Source organism: Atta colombica, unplaced genomic scaffold (genome assembly GCF_001594045.1).
Source record: "Atta colombica isolate Treedump-2 unplaced genomic scaffold, Acol1.0 scaffold238, whole genome shotgun sequence".
Lineage (NCBI taxonomy): Eukaryota > Metazoa > Arthropoda > Insecta > Hymenoptera > Formicidae > Atta > Atta colombica.
In genome coordinates this window covers 967,487-991,268 of record NW_017259336.1, presented here as the reverse complement: position 1 = coordinate 991,268, position 23,782 = coordinate 967,487, and the positions used below count along the sequence as shown (strand labels likewise).

The 23,782-nt window shown below is 31.2% G+C and overlaps 1 protein-coding gene across 2 annotated transcripts in view; it reads left to right on the top strand.

Moving 5' to 3' along the window:
* LOC108688760 (heterogeneous nuclear ribonucleoprotein L) overlaps positions 1-23,782 on the top strand; it is a 159,769-nt gene that overhangs the window by 26,049 nt on the left and 109,938 nt on the right. For both annotated transcript variants that reach the window (XM_018195138.1, XM_018195137.1), the window contains exons 2-3: positions 2-45; positions 2,574-2,643. In XM_018195138.1, coding sequence (XP_018050627.1) covers positions 2-45; positions 2,574-2,643 — 114 coding nt within the window. The remainder of the gene's footprint in view (position 1; positions 46-2,573; positions 2,644-23,782) is intronic.

The following is a 23,782-nucleotide window of genomic DNA, read 5'->3' as shown; positions in this document are numbered from 1 at the left end:
GAATCACGAATATGGCGGGTACGGAGATGAACCACGTCGAAAAAGGTGAGTTTGCATATATTATTGATTCATGTAAATAGAAAGTCGTATGTTTGTTTTCGAAACTAATTATGGGCAATTGCACGTACATCAAATGTGTTTTGTTAATAAAGAAACAACAGAAAATTAAAAAATTAAATAATATTAAATAAAAAGGATAAATAATCTTTGACTTAATTTTTGTATGTATCCGCTTATATAAAATCATATTTATAAAAAATTATGGAATTGTTAGAAAAATACTTGTATCGATTTGTTTGTGCATTGAAATTGATAGAACTTTAACAGATGACCGACAGTTATTTGTCATTGCAAAAAATTTATCAATATGAATATATATATATATAAACAGAATTCTATACATTTTTTTACGTAGAATGTGATCAATGATTCTAAGTGGAATTATTTTTTTAAATTAATATTTTTGACTAATAATTAATAGTTTATTACCATCATCTTGAGTTTCTCGATATATTATCTACTGTGGATTATCATTTTTTAGATCCATCAACTTTTGCAACACTTTTAATTGGACAATGATGAGTTTCATTATTGATGGCGCCATTTGATTGTCTCGCAAGTCTCATAGGCCACTTAATATGTAATATTGTAGAAACAAGTTGAAATCAATTACATGCAATTCGCTCGTTCAATCGTTCTCAGCTGTTGATATCAGATTTACGCATTATATATTGCAACTTTTAAAAATATTGTTATTTTTCAGATCGCATTTTATTTAAATTATTATTTTTTCATTTTATATTAATTATATCTTATAATAGTCTTTTTCATATAGCTTTGCAATAAACTAAATTAAATTAAATTAAATTAAGTTAAATTATTACATGACTTTTTAAAATTATATTTGCTCTTTCCAATGAAAATGCAAATGCGGTCTTTCATCCAGAAATACGTTCTTATTTGTGCTCTATTATATCAATGACATGCCATTAAGAGAACGCTCAAGCGTGGAATTGGATGGCTGATAAGCGCCAAGACGCGTTCTATACATCGCGACAGCGAAAATTAATTAAAACGCAGCCGGTTGTCACAAAGTTTGACCCTACTGCTGCTATCCTACAGTCCAAATCTAATAATAAGAAGTTAAGTCGAGCATTAAGCATGATTCAATCCAACAGAGGCAATCCGATAGCGAATGATATCTACTGCACGAACTCACGATAACTTCTGGGTAAAGTGAATTCGAGCTGGCGAATCATTGAACGGTTACAGATGCAGATATCAGATATTAGATGTTAGATGAGCAATAAGAATCGAGAACGGTATAGCAAAACGATATTAAATTAATCTTTATTCACGAGTTTTATATTTTCGTGAAATTTCAAAATCTATGATCTTTATTTTTGCGATCGAGAGAGAAAGAGAGAGATACATTTCTTCATGTACGTCAAATCTTTAAACTCCAGACTTCTCCAGACTTATTTGTTGGAAGTATTACTGAGAAAGATGTTGGAGCATTATTGCAGACGTGTTTTCATCCATTTCGAGATATCCTATGAATAATAAGCCGTATCGCAAACATGAGAACTTGATACAAATAAGCTTCGAATAACAATGATCGTCACAAGTAGTAATTCAATTTGTATCGATTTGTATCCTCGCAATTGGATATTCCATGTTATTAGACGTTATTGCAATGGCACTCTCGCCATTTCACTTGTGGAAAAATTACAGCGATTGATTTTTACGTTGGATGCAAGTCACGAAAAAGAGATATATACCGATATCAACTGTGAAAAATATATCGTGCGATGTCCATCATCGGTCGGTTGCTTCACTATACAACACGTGAGCATGTCAAATCTCGGCTGGAGATTACTTCGTTTTGCTTTTTCCTCAACCAAGAATGCGAGATACCTATCTTCCTATTCTTGACGTCATAATCCGTTACACTGTATGATGCACATGTGCAATCCACGTACACTCTATATATCAAAAATATTTTTTGAATTGGGAATTTTCTATAAAATATATATGTATATATTTGAATACATTTTGTACAATATCCTTCACAATTCAATAATAGAATTACGTATATGCTACTAGCGGTGTACAATAAATTAATTCTAATATTGAAAAGGAAATTTGACGAAGTTTGACATTTTTAATTTCACGGATGTGACAGTGATGTAGATGTTGTTGATATAATTTATACGTATAGATCTGCGGAATTCGATTTCCTTTATTTTCAATTCATGTAAAAACGAAGCCGGGATAATATTTCTAGTTTCAACGAGTGCAATCAATTCGATTTTACGCGACGTCAGCAAGACGTGCTGCAGTCAACGAAGAATGAATTATTATTGGCGAACTAGTTTTTGCAAACTCGGCGATAATCCAGGCCTCGTTTTCAAGCGGGCTTCCGTAATTGAATTTTCAAATAATTGGAGTTCCTTTTAACGAGGACAAATGATAGAAATTCATGATTTTATCATGCACTTATGCCGTAAGGCGAACTTCATTAAAGTTCTCTATGCGTTCACTGGAATAATACGTATCAATTAATGTTTCAGAGAAGACAATAATAAACCGAACCACGTCCTCCTCTTCACAATTATCAATCCAGTTTACCCCATCACTGTGGTAAGTCTTTCACTTCAATTTATTAACGCTAGTACGATCAATTTTTTTTTTCTTTCATGCGTTTATAATTTTTTTAAATGCAAGTCACGTAATTTTTTTAACATATATTTTTAAAACTGCCGTGTATAAAAAAATAATATATAAGTCATAAATTATATTTTATTCTCAAATTAAATCTTTTAACATTAAAAATATAGGACGAGAAAAAGCTGTAGCATTCATAATATGTCCCAATACAGAACAATTGTTGAACATGCAGTGCAGTTTCTTGTTTTTTTTTTCTTTCGTATTAACTCTGCAGAAGAGTCGGGACGGAAAAGTGGCACAATTCTGCGACACAGACTATAACGGGAATTGAAAATATTGAAGCCAAAGCCACAGAGAACAAAAGTTGGCAGCACGTCAGCCTCGTAGATTTCACAGGCCGTCGCACTGCATTTTATTTCTGTTTTGCGCCAATAATAGATGAGCTTTGAGCTCTCCCGCCGTTTCTCTCCCTCGCTCGCACTGGCGGTCGGGTCGATGTCATTCGACATTGTTTGCACTGCTTCTGTTCAAGCGCTCACATAGCTATCCGGTCACACAAAGCTCGTTTTCTTACGTCTCTCCCGCGATTGAACCACTAATTAAAGAGACGACTGAAGGCTTCTTGCTCGCGCGATAACCGAAAGTGCTAACAATACTGCGTTACTACACCGAAGTATCTACATGGCGCAGTGCGAACACAATGATGTTTTTGCTTTACATTGCGAAACCTTGATCCTATTATCGTGAATATTATCTTTATTGTTGATAACAAAAAGTACAGTCTTCCTATAAAGTAAGTAGAGAGATTATATAATCTAATAATCTCTTTATTCACAGCTGTATAATAACATTGTTAGTTGTGTAGACTGCGGCGAGTAAAAAAGCTAATGTCGAAAATTTCAAACTGTACAAGATACAAAGTATGTACCTCATTAATATTTATTATAGAGAAGACTGACATTGTTTGTGGTTGTGTAATGGGCAATTTATCTTTAATATGCAGTAAAATGAGCTAAAATTTTGTGATGTGTACAAGCACCCGTTAATTTCGAGCCTGCTGAAACGTGACTTTATATTCCATTAACGGCTCATCGTCTCAATTTAATTAAAAGCTCATATAGCTAGAGCTTGAAGATTTTAACTCTTAAGCACGCTTTTACCTCTTTCTCCATTTTCGTTTTCATTCTCTCCTTTTCTTTGTTTCCAATAGCGCAATTATTCGTCCAACATTTTTGCAGTTTACTTCGTCTTGACATTTACAAATGAATTGTCATATTTACTATCCATTAAAATATATTAATTGGTGCATTTGCCTTCCCGTCTCACAAATTATTTTGTAATTTTCTTGTCGTGAGAGTTTCTGTATATTCAATCAACAAATGTATTGATCGATATTTCATTTTGCTCAAAAATATACTGCCAATTCGATTTCCGGCTTTTTCATCCGGTAGACAAACATTTATCCAGGTAGAATGTTTTACATAGCATATACGTGTGTTTTACTGGACAGATTCTGTGAGCATTAATTCGAAAATCGTTATTTTGATAAATCATACTAAATTTAAGAAATTTTTACTTCGACGCGCAATCTGAACGTGTATATCAGTTTGACAGTTGCAGCTGGAAGTAGTTGATGTAAATCTGGATTATATGCTGGTAGTGCCAATGTATTTCTCCGACATATGGTTGGCGTTATAAGCTTTTATGAGGTGCAAGGCAAATTGAAATAATAATAAATATTATATTTATGGCGGAATTTCTCGAATAGGCTTTCGATACTAATGTATATAATCGCCAAGCAATCTATATTTGTCATTGTGATATTTATGAAATTTATTGAATTATGTTATTCTATTGGCATAAGTTAGTGACATAAAATTTAGGAATACTAAAGGTTTTTTTTTTTATTTTTATTTTTAACTCATAAAATTTATTTAATTTATAAAAGTGATTATATAAAAATCATACACATTAAAATATGATATATAATTAATCAAACGTAGATGAAATTTTTTAATATAACAAAAATGTTATCATTATTATTTGTTAAATAAGTATTCTGTAAATGTTTGTCAACTATTTGTAACGAGATCTCTTTATACTTTAACTAAGTTACACCTGTTGGTGCTATCTTACTTCATCTAAATGTCGTCTGAGACCGTAAAACGAAACCGAAGTGTATTTCACAACTTACATTAATCACAGAGATGTGACGTTAATTTAAGTTATCGCGATACAATATTGCGGATGTGTCGCCATATGGTTGCCAATATTTTGCACCTGAAGTGATAGTGATGGCGTTGGGAGGCGTAAGACAGTGCACCTCGTGTCTACTTTATCGCGATGCACATATATCACGAACAGATAAACGTCACATGCGGCTAACGATGTATTCCGTGAATCGCATCGTAACGAAGCGAGATGATTCACAGATTTTATTTTCAGATTGTCGTATTAAGTGAAATTAATTTTATCCTTTAACAACAATTTGTCCGATTCATTTACACAATTAATATGGAAACTTTTTTAAAGTCTAATTAGTTTAATATGTACTACAACATAAATATTTCAGTATACTTTTAACGATACAAAGCCGACATTCTTATTCTTGACGTTGAGTTGAAACTTTCTAAAAAAATTGCAATACATCATGTTTTTGTCACTTGAATATTTTTTCATAAAGAAAAGTTATGAAAGTATATCTATCTTCGGATATTATTCATAAACTGAAACTAGAACGTGAAGTATTTCTTTATTCATAATAGCCACATATTTTCTAGACGTAACACATGTACCAGACTATATCTAAATGCGAATACTATGTGTGAAACTATGTGTAGAACTTGAAAAATAACTCGATATTACATCATAATGACTGATATTTTAAGATGTGTCATTCAATCGCGTGGAAAAATCGAGCGTGACATTGACCTTACAAAATACAAAAGCTTTTTGGGTAGGTCTGGAATATATGTGTTCGAATATAAATTCGAGCGTTGTATTGGAAAATCTTTAAATAGCTGCGCCGCTGCCACGTATATGCAAAGTGTATACGATTTGAGTTGAAATCCAGAACAATGATAATTGCAAATAAGCGCCTAATTGGGATGTCTCGGGTCCATTGAAGCGTATGAATTCAATGATCGCATAAATATTTGACAAAAGTTTATTCGGACGTATTCACAGGTATTGAATAATATAATAATTGTTTGGGTTTTATCTATAATTATTTAATCTATTAAAAATATTAATAAAAATATATTGAATATTAATATATTTCTAAGTAAATTATTTTTACTAAATATTTTCAAATTACTTTCAGTTTAAATAACAATGTTACGCAGATTAAAGCGACATCCACAATTTGAGATTTTGAAGCGTAAAATTTAAGATGTAAGTCTTAAGCCGTAAAAAATTGATTAATTCAAAAGTTGATTAGTGTTCTACTGTGATTAATCAATATTTTACGGCTTAAGATATAAAATTTAAGTTTTATTCCCTAAAATTTCATTGTAAACGTCACTTAATAGGCGTATTTAAGTACAAATTAGTTATGCTATGAAAAAGTTTCACGAACGTACAGTTTGTAAAATTTTATTTTACTGATATTAAATTTTAACAAATAAATTGCGGAGTCTTTAAATTTATATCTAATGCAACTGTAATGTAACTGCTTATTCCATGTTGTCTACGTTGTGTATATAAATATATGTTTTATGTGTTTATGCGTTTAGCGACTTGACTTGTTACATAGAATGTAGAAATAAATTTTCACACGCTTCGACTTTGGCAATAACATGCATGATGATGTGCGACAGTCTGCTGGATTTAGATTAATGAAGTAGTTATTTCAAGACTAAATTCCGGTCTTACTCGGAATTCGTAACGTGATCTCGATCTATGTTTTTGTCTAACAACCTGGTGAAATTTATCGTAAATATAAAAAGTTATTTTGCAGCGCATTATATCTCTTTAACGAATTTATAACACAAATTAAAGATAATATAGTAAAATAACGTAAAATAAATAGAAAATTTTAGCAGCAAATCGAGTATTCAATATTGATTCAAAGATAATAGTCATAATATTTACAGTATTATTTAATTGCAATATGAAACAATGCCTTTTTATTGTTGAAATTTGACATTATTGAACAAATTGAGATAAATTGTTCTGAATCGCGGTATAATATTTAATTATTCGGAAAATCACGGTGCAGTTTATATTAATTCGTATTTCATTGTTATCATAGCTTTGTTTATTTTCGGTGCTGAAAAGAAGTGAACGGTAAAACGTGTACGTATCTCGTAAAAAGTGTTGAATGCCATGCTGGGGAACAATAAAATTGTCTAGTGACGAAGTGTGCTATAAAATCAGCGTTGCCTAAATCTTTCTTGACATGCAAAAAATATTTTTATAGTGAATCATTGAAGCTTTAAAAAACCTATTCTGCTTTTAGAGAAAAAGCATGTGCTCTCGTTAAAAAAGATAAATGAAACCAAGTATTGCTATAAAATTTTAAAATAATTAAAAAAAAATTTTATTAATCCTAATTTTTTTTTATAAATAAAGAGATATATATTAAGAGGTTTATTGTGTGGAAACAATTAATACATTTTAAATATTATCAACTTGTAATTTATTAAAAACAAGACGTTATATGAAGTGAATATCTGTTTATACGAAGTTTTGATGCGAAATCATGTCTCACAACTCAGATTTTAAATATATATTACAATAGTTTGAGATAAATCAAATTAACTTTAGGATTGATACTAAAAATCTCCTGGGGTTCTTCTTTCGTGAGTAGAAACGTCTTTTCAACGTCCTGTTCTTGCTTTGAGGCAACTTTAGATCATAGCTTTAGTCTAAATAAGTTCAGTCCGACAGTTTGGGGGAAATGTTTCGTCGAATTATCGTTGTATATACGCGATGTTTGTGAGCTTCACGCGTAAATTTGCATCTTATCATCATAGTTGCTTCACGGTTTGCACTCGTGTCCGGATAAATTTTGGTAGCGATGGACATGTCCTCCCGAGATGGAAGCTTTCCTCTCTAGAAACGACACGTGGAATTATATTCTCACATGAGACGACGCGACCGTGCAAAGTTTCACACCGATTTCGGAGCGCAATACGCATGCGAACGTCTAACGCATTTAATGTTTGCGACCTACTTTCCTCGTCTCCAGAGAGAAAGCCTACATCGTCGTTATCTTCCCTATATATTTGCTACCAATTCAAAACTAACTCGCATCCGAAATTTCTTAGAAACGAATACAGAAGCAAGTATAGTTTGTTAGAATTTCGATCGCGTCTTTTTCCTTATCGTATTAGGTACGCATGTCAAACTTTGTTTTCCTTCATTTAACGAATTAACTGAATTTCCGTAGAAACGTTCGTTACAGAGTATTGTCGGAGGAAGAATAGAAATTTGTGACAATGTTTGACAGTTATTTATCATTTTGATCAAATTGAAAGCTTCATTAATTTATATCACTTTGTGTTTTTTATTTTGAAAAACGTAAAATTTATATGTGTAGATTAACAAATTAGGATGAATTTTATTTTAATAAATAAAACAATGAATTAAATTATTTATTGATTTATTTAAATAATTGAGTAATTATGTAGATTTTTATTAAAACAAATGATTATGTAATTATATTTTAATAAACGAGATGATTATTGTGTCTTGCAAGAAAAATTGAAATTTAAATATATCGTTAAAAAATAATTATTGCCTTGGATATCACAAAATGACAGTTTATAATATTTATATAATAGCTATCCTTTCTAACGCTTTCATTTCTGTATCAAAGAAATATCATACAAAATATCTATATGCTTTTATAAAGAGTCGTTTCGTATTTGATATTAATTGGTAATTATTTAGCGGTCTAATAATTGTTTATTATAACAATCGCAAGATATGATATATTTGTTATTTTTTGATACTTGCGATTGTGCTTTCAGGAAAAATAATGCAGTTTAAAAAGGCGCATCTCTACTTACTCGCTTGAGTATCGATAGGTGAATGCTCTCACGTCGACCTATGACTTTGCGCAACAGTATTCCGTACATCACAAAACAAGCGTCAAGGCCGTTCTACTCGACTTATTAATTCGAAATATTTGATATTTTAAAAAGTAATTTTAACATTTTCGTACTACAATCAAGTTTCGATATATAAACTATCTCGGTTCAAACGTTTTCTATAGCTAAAATTTATCAGACATTATGATATTCTTCGAAAACTATAAAGTTTCAAGATCAAAATTAATTTTTCCAAATTTTGAGATGCCACGGAAAGTTAGAACTTTAAATTTTCGAATATTAATTTTTCAGTTAAAGTAGTTAAATCAATGAAACACTATTTCTAAAACTTATAGAACTGTTGCGAATGCAACGAAACTTACGTTGCAAAACTTACGGTGCAAAAAGATGAGTTGCCAACTTTTCACTCGCCTTAGTATGTGAAGTTAGCACGACATTTTATTAGTTTAAAAAAAATAATTTAGTAGCACAGTTCTATAAAATAAGGAGCACTTATCATAGTTCTACAATTCCTACAAAAATAAAAAAAAGTATCTCATCTTTTATACTAAAAAAGTAAAAATAAAAATATGTCATATTAACTTTGCGAATCTAGCAGAACACTTCCTGTTTTAAAAAATACAAGAAAAAGAAAAATATTTTAACTTTTGGCTATAGTTCCCTGTTAGCAGTACTTATACTAATGTATGTAATTTGATGAAAACAATTATTACATTAATGATTAATGAAAACAAAATTCCAATAATTATCAATTTTAATAGGCTTTAAATGTAGAAAATATTACGGTACTTGGAACAAAAGTGTCGCGCTGATAATTTATCGCAATTCCAGACATTTGTCCTTAATTCTAGCAGAATTCTATGCTCTACAATTGTTTTTAAACAGATTTTCGGCTGCTACTGTTTTAATTTTGGGGTTTAATATATGTAATTCTTTTTAATTATAATATGAAAATACTACTAAAACTGTCGTTATTTCTTTTATGTTAATAGAACGATGTGCATCACAATCTAAATTTGAATTGTAAAATTAGCACGACATTCAGTTCTAGTAGCACTTTTCATAGTTTCACAGTTTCTTAACAAAATAAAAAAAAAGTTTCGCATTTTTTATACTAAAAAAAAAAATCAAAATTGAAGATGTATCGCTAACTTTGCGACTCGATGTCTATTTCATTTTTTTGTTTTTGTCTTACTACTTTCACTGCCTGTTTATTTTGATCTCTGAAAAAAAGATTCTGCTCGTATTTCATTTGAATTGCGAGTCCGCACATCCAGAAGCTCTGTATACTAGCTGTTGAAAAATTTATATGAATGATAGATTGTTAAAGCAAGTCGAGGATCCGACTCGTTAATGCAACATTTTTCCGTTTGAATAGAGACACTGTTCCACGCACATAAAGCGGGTTTATTCTCGATGTCATTATTTCAAGATGCTCATTCGTCTTATAGTCCTCGCACGATTAATCGTGATATTTTGAGCGGCGAATCTACCGTAATGTAATGTCTCAAAATGTCTCGCAATGTCTTATAACATTACATTCTATTGAGAATAAATTTGCATACACGTCGACGTACAGACGTGTCACAGTAACCCAGCGTGGCTGATGTTCTTCTGAAAAGTATTCATATGCAATGTGTTTATAAACGGATCATAGGAATGTCGGTATAAGGAATGATTCACATCTCGGAAATCCGTCGATCTATCTTTCGCGACCCCGCGAGAAAAAGTAGAATATTTTTTCTTTCTTATGACATGGCGATTTTCCATGTGATTAAATTTATAACGTTTGATGAAGATATTATCTTCATTTATCTACAATTGCATGATTAAATAAAAAAACACGTTATTTTCTAATAAAGTAAAGTAGTTTTAGACGGATTTAATTTGTACATCTCTCGATATTTTATAAATAAAGGATATAAACGTCAGAATATGCAAATTATTGATGCGCAAATTATTTATTAAATAATTGGCAATTATTACTAACCTGTTTGGATGTTAACCACGCTGCTAAAATGATGCAAATTTAGCATTGTGCGATTTAAATAGAAATTTGATCATGCGATCCAATTTCTAGGAGAGAGAGCAGGTAACATTATCGCTTGGTTTCGATGACTGTTAAAGCCAGGCCACCGAACGGCGCTCGAAAATATCTATACGGCACTGCAATTGTGCTATCGTTATTTATATTTAACCGCATGTTTTCATTTTGTTAATATTTACACTGTATCGTGAGAAATTATTGGTAGAAATTATTGTTATATTGGTAGTTCTGTGACTCAATTTTGACGAATTAATTTTTTATAAAGTTATTTTTATCGAATTATCGGAGAAACGTAAAAGTTGTTTCTGTGTCATCTATGGACATTTAAAAATTAATGATATCTTATATATATATATATATTTTGTTTTATCCTACAATGTATGAACCATTAAAATAGTTGGCATTGGTTTAATTTTTTTATATAAAATTTTGTAAAATTAATTTTTAGAGAAAAAGACATTAGATATATCTTATCCAAGAAAAATATTTGTATTTTCTTCTCATTAAGTTTAATAATGCACTATTTATGTTGCATATTAGATGCATATTAAATATATTTGATACTAAATGAAAACTAATGTATTCTAGATTTAGTTTTAGAAAGTTACATATAGTCTCCAAGTATAATTTGAAAATTCAATTAACGCCCTGTAAGGATGTGCGGTTACTGTAGCAAGGGTTTCTCGTGTAGTAAATATAACGTATTGCAACCTGAACATCTATGCATACGTTATAATCCAAGATATGAGTCATTCTAGTTGAATCCCGTGTCGCGGATATTGCTTAGGGACATTGTATTGTATCTAAGTGATATAACAATAGTCATTTCAGTGGATTGCTTCTATTATTCTGCGAACACTCTGAATAACTCTTATCTTAAATTTGGTTTATTATACACAAAAAATGTATAATTTTTTTTACGAGATATTTTTGCATTGTTTTTTGAAACGTATTAATACAATTTAACAAAATCCCTTTGAGAAATATCTTTCCCGAATAAATAATTTCCTTTCAAGAACTTTCTTTTTACTTATTCCGCTTCTAATTTGAATATTTTAATCACATTCTTTGTACTCTCTATATTCTTCTTTGCATCACTTAATGGTTACTCTTAATGGTTACCTAGCTTTTCATAATAAAGGTTTTATCATAATAAAGTTCTAATGCTTCGTAAGCGACATTAAGCGATCTGTTTTTCATGATACTATTGACTTTGCTGTATTTATTTTTTTTACACACGTCTCTCATAATAGCGTTAATGCACATCATTAAAAAATAAACTGTTGTCGGGGAGCATTTGAAAGATCGATGATGAGTATTGAGTTGTAAAAGAAAGAAAGAGAGTATTTTAAAGGTACTCTCTCGGTATCGTATTTTCGGGTCAGTTTTCCAACAACAATTTGAAAGTATTTCAGACGAGCAAAAAGAAAAACGTTACGAATGTTAGACTCTAATGCTTTCACATTTTCTCGTTCTCTTGTCCGACTTATTTTTCTGCAAACAGCTTGTCGAAGTATCTTCAACATGAGTTGTATTTTAATACAACTCACGAGACGCCAATTTACAAAAATATAATTAATACTGTGTATTTTTTATACAAATTGTATTATAGCTTCATAACAGCATTACCTGTTGGCAAGTGTTTTTTTCTAAATTAAATTTTGTGTTTTTCTAAAATAGAATAATCTTTAAATTTATAGTAAAATTATAATTCTGTAAATAAAGTACGAGATAAATAAATACATATATTACAGATGTGAAAGAATTATAGATATTATAAACATATATATATTATAGAAGATAGTAAACTGGATATTAATGTAACATATATTATAATGTGTATCATTGTATTGTATTATATAAAATCTGAAATATATTTTAGATAGCATAATATAAATTGTATTACGTGACAGAAATTATTTCAAATGCAAAGATATTCATTCACGATAAATCATTGAGAGGACATTTGCTTCAGCGCGGGTGCGAGCGAGAAAATCACGATGCTTTTCGCATATACCTACATAGCGCGTTCAAATGGACGGGTCTGACGGTCGTGCCGTAAATCAATCGCAGCCGGCGGGAATAATTCATCGGTTAATTCTGATCCAGCGAGCTTCGATCGAATTTCGTAGCTGATTGTTCTGATTGGCAATGTCGAACGAGCTGCTTTTTTGAACCGACTTTCGATTTACGCAATTCCATCAGGTTGGTGTTTGTGCAATTTCTAAAATGGGTAATTTGATGCAAAACCTGTTGTTAAATTTACGCTTTTCACGCTTGTATCAATATTGCGCATATTGAAGATAAAAAATATAATACGTTTTTTTCATTCTCTAAAATTTTTCTAATTAGAGATATTTATTATATTTCTATATATAATTCCCATCGTCTATTTAAACTTAATGTGAAAGATATCCATCTAGATGAGAAGAAGAAAAAGATATTAAGTTTTAATCGCTTTTTTTTTGCTGACATGAAAAACTTCTGAGATGTGATCAATTACATGTCATACATTAAAAGTCTACTTAAGTGAAATCGAGTGGTTTGTCGCTTATCATGGAAAACATTGGAGGATGTGGAAGAAACCATAAATATCAAAGATAATAAATCTAAAAGTTGTTAAATAAAATATCAAGATATTCCGAGAATTAAACGAAAACTGCATTGTTAATACATATAATTTATTAAACACATATAATTTGATAATTACGTTTGTTATTCAAAGCTATAATTCAAAACCAAATGATTATTTTGTGCCAGACTCTTCGTCGTTCACCAATTCGCTCGAAAAATTATACATATTTAATTAAGTAACGATAGTCCTTCATGTCAACTTTTTATTATTAAATATGCTATTAAATTTATTGACTTTTACATGTTTGAGATAATTTCTCTTTCGCCTTTAATATACGTTAAACGTCGAACAATTTTCCATGCGGCTTCGGATACTTACTATGATACTGTTTAACAATACACGTCAAAGTTTCGCTGCATTTCGGACAGGTAATCCATTGTTGGAGCAAGTAATCCATTGTTGACTTAGTCGAGTGGATTCGGATCTCTTTCTCTGGATCGATCACTCTTTTTCCCCGAAGAGAGAGAGAGAGAGAGAGAGAGAGAGAGAGAGAGAGAGAGAGGGGGGGGGAGAAGGATGGCGTTCTCGTCGTTTTAACCACTCTTACGGAGTGGCTGCGTTGGGGTGTGGTTCTGGTAGAGTAGGCGAAAGTAGTAGGCTGTGTTTGAATCCATCAAAGCCTGCTCTTTTTCCGGCTCCAGTCAATAATCGATAAAGAAACCCAACCCTTCTCTTTCATCCAAGCTGCTCTCCTTCTTTTATGCCCGATGTCTTTCATCGTCGGAGAGGCGTCTATCCACCCAGCAGCCTTTCTTCTGCGTGAACATCCTGTAAGATTTGTCATAAATCCAGGAGTGCTACCACCCACTATCTCACTGCACCACTGCATGATATATCGCGATAACTTTTATTTACGACGCCAACGCCTCGTCTCTGCGCTCTGAGAAGAGAATTGCGAGACTCGCTGAAAAATCCTCGATACGCATCGCGATGGTCGCTGGTGTTTTCCTGAATTTACGACTATAAAGCTTACGATATATTTTTAAAAGCTTCTTTTAATTATTCCAGTTGTTAACTTCTCGTTAAAGCTGAAGATGCGCTTGAGATCACTTTAGAGATCTGTATTACAAATTATACACCTATTAAAATTCTAATAAAAAATATTCAATATTCAATTTATATTAGAAGTTATATATAAAATATTTTAATTGAATTTTTGCAATAAATTTCTCTAAAAGTGGATCAGTGTATTATTATTGAAAAACAGTAAATGTTTGCTGATGATTATATCAATTATAGTGTACAGCATTGAAAGTCAGTAATAGTACACTGATTTATTTTTATTAATAAATATATGGAATGAAACATGTGGAATTTTTTATGAAAAATATTTATCTTCCAATTTATTTATTGCGATTGCAGTTTATGTAACTGGTTCGTTTTATAGATTATGTGCGATATATACAGAGAGAAAATTTCATAAGAGAAAAGTCAGAAGATTACTTGAAATAATAATATTGAAATCAATTTTCACTGGCAAATATATAATATGAATATATCATCAGCGTAATTAAATATTATTCTTTTAAATGTTTGGTAGAATGATATTAAATTTCATTCAATTACACGCGTTGTAATTTTTGTATATTTTGATAGTGCTCCGATTTTGTCACAAAAAAAATCAGCGCCATAAATTTTTTCCCATCCGGAAATGAACAATTGTAAAGTGTATCAAGGATTCCAACTATGCACGGGGCGTTTTCCGGAATGGAATTGGTATATGTCAAAACTCAATTTTGAAAGATCGTGGTGTAGAATTTAAAATTCTGACATTCGTGAAATATTTTCAAACATTTCAGCTAGTAGAGTATATTTTACGCTTTCTATAAAGAAAATATTTTGCAGAATCCGTAGGACCAAACCTCTGCTATGCAGTGTAGGATGAAAAAATTTTTCGGTGGTTTTGCCATATTATATTTGTCAAGATTATTGTATTTTATACATTTTTACAAGGAATCGATCGATATGTACCAATGTATGCCAAATTGATATTTGGCTAATTAAAAATTGTTTTGCACGAAACCATTGAATTTCGAGAAATAGAATAGAATAATAGATATATGAAATATTTTATTTCTATACTTCTATATTTTCAGATTATTATTAAAATAACAATAACTTGCAAATTTGTTTATATTTTCCATCTGCTATATATAATATTGCATGAAAATATTTGCAACGTTTTACAACGTGCAAACTTGCGGTGAAATCAGTCGTGAATTTTCTGTGATTTTCGACGACGAGTCTTTACGAAATATTGATTTTTGTCACTACCGCCGAGAGTCCAGTGAGATATAATGGCGGATTACCAAGTGCATAGCTGGACGATGGTTGGAATACCATCGGAAGATATATAACTGTTTGAAATTTAAGTGCCGTTGATGTTGTGACAGATCCAACCAGTCGGTACTCATGTATCACGTGTCTTCGTGTCGCTGTGTCAGGTATATTATCGGGATTACGGACTCTCGCGCGTATATATATATATATATATATATATGTGTGTTTATTTGCATCACGCACACATCGCGGTTGAATTCGAAATAAATCGGTGGATTATCGCAATGCGGGCGCGAACAATCTCGAGCTGTCAAAATCGTTTATTTGGAAGTCGATCGATGTAGCCTCAATAATCAGAAAATTATTTATCTGTAAAACGATCCTTAAATAAATGACAAATCATTATTGATTGCGTTTATTTATAGACACACGGTGCATTCTGGAAAAATTGTGTACAATTGAAAAGTCCAATGAAATATTTGTGAGAGGTAAAAGATAATATTTGCGTACAATTTAGTGAAATAAATTGCGCGCGGGATTTTACGTTTATGAATTTTACTCTCTTTTTCCAGTAAGTTTGAAAATAAATTGATCTGAAAAGGATGAAAAATCGACAGGTTTTATTACAATGCTAATTAATTTTACTGTAAAACACATCATTATCAACACCAACAAGCGATTGTTAATTAATGTTAATAAAATTCCTTTTCATAGCTTTTTTTATCGTTATATATAACATCGTGTTTCTAATTGCGTCATTAGCCGTCCGCTGACTGCGCATCGTAATTATTATTGCTTTCGATACGTTGCATTAATTTAGGTACGCGTTGCGCGTTCGTTAGTGGAATAATATTGTCAAGTAACAGTAATAAAGTACTGTCGAGCGAAAAGCTTTTTCCGGCGATCATGCTTCCCGTGAACTTTCCAACCTGTCATTACATGTTTGTCGCGTGGGCGGTTATTATTATCCGCCGATTATTATGCATATGCATAGTACGTAGCCGCATTGCAGCGTATTGCAAGATCGGCGTATGTTGCACGGACACGCTGCATTGTGTCCGTAATTGCGTCACGCGCGCAATGTATCTCGCAAATTGTAAAATATGAGAAAGCGCTGGCAATGTACGAAAAGGTCACACTTATATTCCTCAAGTGGATTTTCGTAAAAAATGCATTTTACGTGGAAATTATTTGCGATGCCATTTTTTGTACGAGAGAGTTTTCTATGAATATATGTATATATTTCATAAGTATTTGTTTAAGATATACTTCTTACGTGAAGTCGATTCGAGATTTAAATTTCTATAATGGAAAATTAATGACGGTGACAAATGTATTATATTATATCTTTAATGAAGATTTTTGATGAAAATTTTGTCTTTTACTAAAAATATATTTTATACGCAGATGCAACTATATATCTCTTTTGCGAGAAAATATAAATCTTTTTTATTTTGATATAATTATTATGCGTGTTATACAAAAATAAGATTGATACTAACGATATATCGTAATAATAAATTAATTATTGAACAAAATATTAAAATAATTAATGAGTAAAATATAACAATAATAAAACTAAAAAGTAAATTGATTTCAAGCTTCTAATTAAAAAATATAATGGCTGTAATGGATGGTGTCTCCATATTTATTGGCTACTGATAGTTACGCGTCGGCAATGCTAACAGTTGGTTACTGCCGTGCCGATCTATATATAAAACACGAAAGTGCGTGAACGAACGTGGACGCGGTACTAAATACGCACGCGAGAGCACGTGGTTCCGCATTCTGTGTCGCGGACGAAATAGTCCGCCACATCTCATTCCGCGCTAAATCTCAATTAAAAACAGATCTAAATTTGTAACCTGCAAATTCATATATCTAGATAGATTAGATTAATCTTTACACGCGTAATATTCGTCAAAATTCATTCTAACTTCCGTACCTCGTGTCTAAATTCTTGGCGATTAGCCTTATAACGCCGCCAAAAATTCGAAAATCTTATTCGTTCCTACTTGAGCGCGTTCTAATTTCTGTTTAGGAAATGGAAGAGGAAATGAAAATTTATTTATTTATAACATATTCCAATATATATATATATATATATTAAAATTCTATTCCATATTTGAATTAATATATTTTATTCTTTAGCTATTTTATCAAATTTATGATTTAAAATATTTTTAAAACTAATTTAGTCTTTAAATTCCGCTAAAAAATATTGATCTTATTTAAAAAAATTTGTTTATCAATCTTCAAAATTTTATTATTTATAATAATTACGATTTATTTAACTCGTGATGAGTTCTGAAGTTTGAATATACTCTCTAAAAGATTAATCACATACAGTCGTGCGCGCACAAATTTATTTTTATTCAGAATGGAAAAATCTAATTTTATGTTCGTATTGTAAATGTATTTTCTCATAATTTTTCTGATTCTAATTATTTTTTTTTCTGGTCACATTCGCGAAATTTTTTACCAATGGTGATGCATTATCCGATGTCCGGGACAGTGAGCGCGTTGTATATCAAGGGAATTTGTTTGTTATCGCTGGGAACGCGGAATATCAACTGTGCTTTGAATTTGGACGATTAATCACAACCACCTGACTCTGCATACCTACACTACATACGCTACTTTTCGTCCAATATCGATCCGCGACAAATGCAGATTGATCACGTAGGTGGTGCGCACCTTCTCGCTTTCAGACTTTTAAAGAATCGCGTGGACTAACATCGAATTTTCAGTATCGGATTAGACATAATGCGAAATCGATTTTGCAATTAAAGGAGATCTACTGAAAGGATGCATAAGCATTGAATTTCAAATACCATATTCCAGAGTTCAAAATATAGACATAAATATAATTATTTTTTTATTAATTTTAGTTTATAATAATAACTTAAATTTTTATATAATAATAATTTTATATATAATAATAGTTTTTATAAATTATTAATTTATTAATTTTTAATTTATCTTGTCATTCTTAAATTGTAATAATATTTCTATAATAAGAAATAACAGAAAGAGAGGAAGAGAAGATATCATCAATTATGCTTGTAATTTCTGGAATTTTCCGTTAATTATGCTCGCAATAAATACAGTTATTCCCGCATCTCTCGTCTCACATTTCGCGTCGATGTATGCAAATCTAAGCAGCGAACTGTATTTTGAAATTGTGATAAACGAGCGGGATTTTTGTGTACAAAAGCTAAGAACATATAATATCTGTGTTATCTGTGTTTCTGCAGAAGAAAAATTTCGATACAGTTACAATTTACTGTCATTTAAGGGGAAAAATATGCTTCGCGGGATAAAACTTAGCATTTTTTTATATCAATAATTCTTCATTACCATTTTTACTAACGATGTTTGCCATACGTCGTTTTTTAGACGTATAAAACGTCTAAAGATTTATTTGTGATTGAGAATAATATTATATAGTAAAATCTAAGTTGTTATTTGTAGCATAATTATATATCGAATTTTTTTCTTGATTTTTTTTTTTATATAGTAATAATTTCTAAGTTTTTTCCATCGTCAGTAGAGTTATGAACAGATGAAAGTAACTTTATTTCGGCTTTATGACGAAATAACACAAGCACTAGTAATGTTTGTAAAGGTCAGGTTTATTAGACAGCTGATATACCGACTTGCGTCGGGAACAAGGGAAAACTTCTAACTATATGTTCTAAAACATGTTCTATCTTGTAGCAGGCACATGTGAGTCGTGATCGTATCTGAATATTTTATACTCCCAGTGCGAATTACCGCTGTGATTTATAACGTACTAAATAAATAGGAAGTATCTGCACTCTGCCTCATAAACTCCTTTTGCGACGAACAAAAGAATTGCACAAAGAATTACATAGATATATAAATTGATGAATTGTTTCATGATTGATTTATACTTGTATAATAAAAATATGCGCATGTTATTCAGATTATTACATTCTAAATGTATAGCAGAAACGGTACGGTTGGTTTATTTTTACAAACAGAAGTTTTCATAAGCGTTAAGGAAGCGTAAAAGGATTTCTTTTTCACACGTACGTGATTTTACTCGCAATATTGTACAATTTCGAGGCAATACACACCATGAAAAACACCCGTAAAACGGCTTCCTTCATAGATATTTGAAGCGCAGTATTCTTCAAATTTCATCGTGCACGTATACTCTAGCAGTGAGATTGTGATTATCTGAATGTTTCAAGAAGTTTGCCTGGCAAACGTTTTACGGATAAAAGCCACGGTGTTTGTGGTTCTATATTTTTCATTCAATGGGATTTCCATTTGGGTAAAGGTCAGAGATCATGTATACGAATGGCAGATTTTTTTTTCGCCGATTAACAGCATTGGATTTTTGATATTTGTGCTCACGCTCGAAATATCCGATAATCGAATATCGGAAACTAATAAAGTATACCAAGAAATATTGCCAAGGGACGTGATTGAAATGTTTTACTTTGGAGTCGGTTCTGAAGCGAAGATAATTTTTATAACCGGAAATAAGAATCCATTTCTGAAATCGCCAGCAAAATCTTTAGTATCGGATTGGAATCTATCGAAAGAGATCGTATAAATTTTTAATCTTGGATGCAGTATCTCAATGAAATTGGAATAATTATTGCCATAAACAGAAAAACATTTGTATTAAATTTTTTTTATATTTTTATTAGAAAGAAATCGGAAAATGCACGGAAAGAACAATTTTGCTGAAATATCTAAAAATTAGGTAGATACAGATCTAAAAATGATTAAACAAAATAATTATGTAGAAACTTCAAACATGAGCAATATTGCAAAAAATTGTGTGATATTCTAACAGTTTAAACAATCCTACATAATAAAAAAAATTTATGTATTTGTGTTGAAACGGTCCATTCACGTTTTGTGTTGAATTTTTTAATATATAAATATTTGAGTGTTAATTTAACACAATGTGATTATGAAGTTTGTGTAAAATTGAATATTCAACGTTTTTTAGTGTCAAAATAACATAATTTATGTGTAAGTGAACGAGCAACATAAAAATAATGTGTTTTAAAATGTTAATTCTGAGTCAAATAAAAATGAAATATATGTTAATTTAACATATAAATATTAATTATGTTCCTACAGTTTGTTTACAAAATATAATATTATTTCTTGATATTATCTTTCTTTGTATTTATTTATTTCTCTATAATTTGTGTTACCTTCTAACATATTCATCTTGTGCAAAATTAATTAAAAAGTTTGAGTGGACCGTTTGCGATATGCGATTTATGTTAAATTCGACACATCTTTTCCAACGATATACATAAATATTTTGATAGTCCAATAAAATTATGTTCAGATTTGTATCTAAAGTAAAGTAGCTAAATTTTTCTGATACTTCAGCGCAAAATTGTTTCTTTCGTGTAGAAAGAGACAAAAAGAGAGAGGGAGAGAGAGAGAGAGAGAGAGAGAGTGTGAGAGCGGCATAAAAATTTAATGCAAAAACTACGAAACAAGAGAAAACACCTTGCACGGCTGGAAGCATCAATATTCTCCGATACGCTCCGGGGAATTTTTGAATCGTGATAGATACTCCCCTTCTGAAACATATTACAGCGGAAGATAACGCGGTCTTCTATCATCACATCCACCCACCTGTTCGACATATCAATTTTATGCAGATACGGCCGCGGGAAAATGTTCATGCGCTTTCACCTATTCTTATTCGCAACTTCTTCCCAGATGCATTTTGTCGACAAACTATATTTTCGCACGACGCGTAAATCTTCGGCGAAATCCACGGTTTCCACAAGTTTCGTGTAGAGAACACCCGTTGGGTGTGTCGCGCACTATGACTTTATTACACCTCGCGCATCTTACTTAAGTCTTTGTGCGAACATTTAGATATTACTCTACGCGCAACTCTAGGTGTAACTTTGCATCTGGCGCATCTCGCTCAAAAGACGCGTAAATGCAAAACATCGAGGCTTTGAGTTAGATGACGTCAGTCAGAGTTTAGTGATGCAGCTCTCATGGTTATGACACTTATGCGTGATATACATGCAGAATACGTGCACCGTAGTATGCACTATTGTTACCTGTAACAGCATAACTCGCCGATATTTCACACGATTATAAATTAACGAGACAATACCGCAATGAAATTATATTAGTAATATATTAGTGATATATTAACAAAAATGTGCTCGAGTAGAGAAAAGCAAATAGAGTATTAGCCATATTTTTTCACAAATAGCTATTTTATTTTATTTTTTTTTTTTTTCATAATATGAAGATCTCATAATATTTCATATTATAATGCCGCAATAAAACTGAAAGATTTCATTGTTATACAAAATACCGAGGTAAATGCAGTCCGTAAATATTTCTGCGACTTTGATAGAAAGCCGTATACACTTATTTTACTATTTGTGAAAACACTCGACGTTGGCTGGTGGTATCATTTAATAAAACCGGGTTTAAGTGTGGCGAAGCACGCTCCTCGGAATATTCATAAAGCGTGCTAGCTGCGAGATTCGCGGAAAAATACAGATGTATAATTTGAGGACAAAATACAACGTGCACCGGAATATTTGAGCCGTCATTGCAATTCTAGTCCTTGGGAAAAATAAATTTCTCTTTGTAGTGAGTATAATAATTTAGCATATAGTTTGTCCAATTTGAATTATTGCGGAACTTCTTGTGTAATTGAGATATATTTGTATTCAAATTAATAACACTATTCAATACCTAAATTCTCTCCAAAATATATTTTGAAAATTTTTTTTCTCGCTGAACAGATATGATGCCATCATATCTGGCAGAATTTGCACTTCAGGATTTTCAGTAAATTAAAGTGAAATGGGCCAAGCTATTATAGCGCTTTGGAAAAAAAAAAGTAATTTCTTTTGTCGAAGTGTAATGAAGACTTGAAGATTCTTATATTATAAACAATATCTGAAAAATATATATGCCTCTAATATGAATATTTCTTCTAAGGCCTCATTTATAAGGCCAAAATCTCTTTATTAAATTAACTCACACGAATATATTTCAATTGCGCAAAATTACGCAATAATTCAAATTATAAGAGCCATTGTTCGTATTTATGTGTACGTCAAGTCATGATTTAGGAGCTTAGAAACGACGTCCTACACTGTAAGTTACAGCGTAATTAAGTTGCCGGAATGATACTTTTGCGCGTTCATAATTTACTCCCCACACACCTTATTTGAAGCATTCCGGAACGAGAAAAAAATGCAAGGCCGCGTATTCGTCGAATTACATTCTTTTCGTGAAATACCTGGTTTTTTGCGAATTTACATTGGAATATTCCGCGCATTTCCCCCATTTTCTGTGGGGTCACTTCTTGTGATTCAGGTCGAAAGTATGAATGTTTTACGCGGTTCCGGGTTTTATGGACAGCGCGTAATTAATTCGCAGAACAAATAGAACGGGCGAACGCACTATGTATTTATCTGGGGTCTTTACGCGTAAAGCAATAAATTTAGTTAAATTTACAAAAGCGTTTATCCTATGAATAAAAAATTGTATAAAATAATCCACCCTGTTCTGACTATGTGAAAATCCGTATTTACATTCATTATGTGAATCTTGTATAAAAAAGCGTTATCAGAGATAAAATTTTTTATCATGTATTATAGACAATTTAGTATGTATTTACACATTTTGATTAGAGATAGAGCACTTAGTTGATTATGAGAAGTGATTATATTCTCATGAAATCAAACATCATTAAAGCATAGATGAGAAACGTTTTCCGCAATTATGTGCACGATGAAATAGTTATGAAATTTTAATTTTATTAAATATCTGTTAATATCATATTAAGATGATTCTATACGGTGACTAATACTGATCAGTAATATTGATCAGTAATACTGATAGTATGGATCAATATTTTTAGTATTTTTACATCTACGCAATTAGTATTAATGATATATTTATATTTTGCTTTAGTTTTACGTACATTATTTATTGCATTGTAACATATTATAACATGGCTATAATAAAGCGATACTGATAATGGAAAGTTAAAAGCCAGATCTAGAAATAAATACAATTAATGATATCGACACTAAATATAAG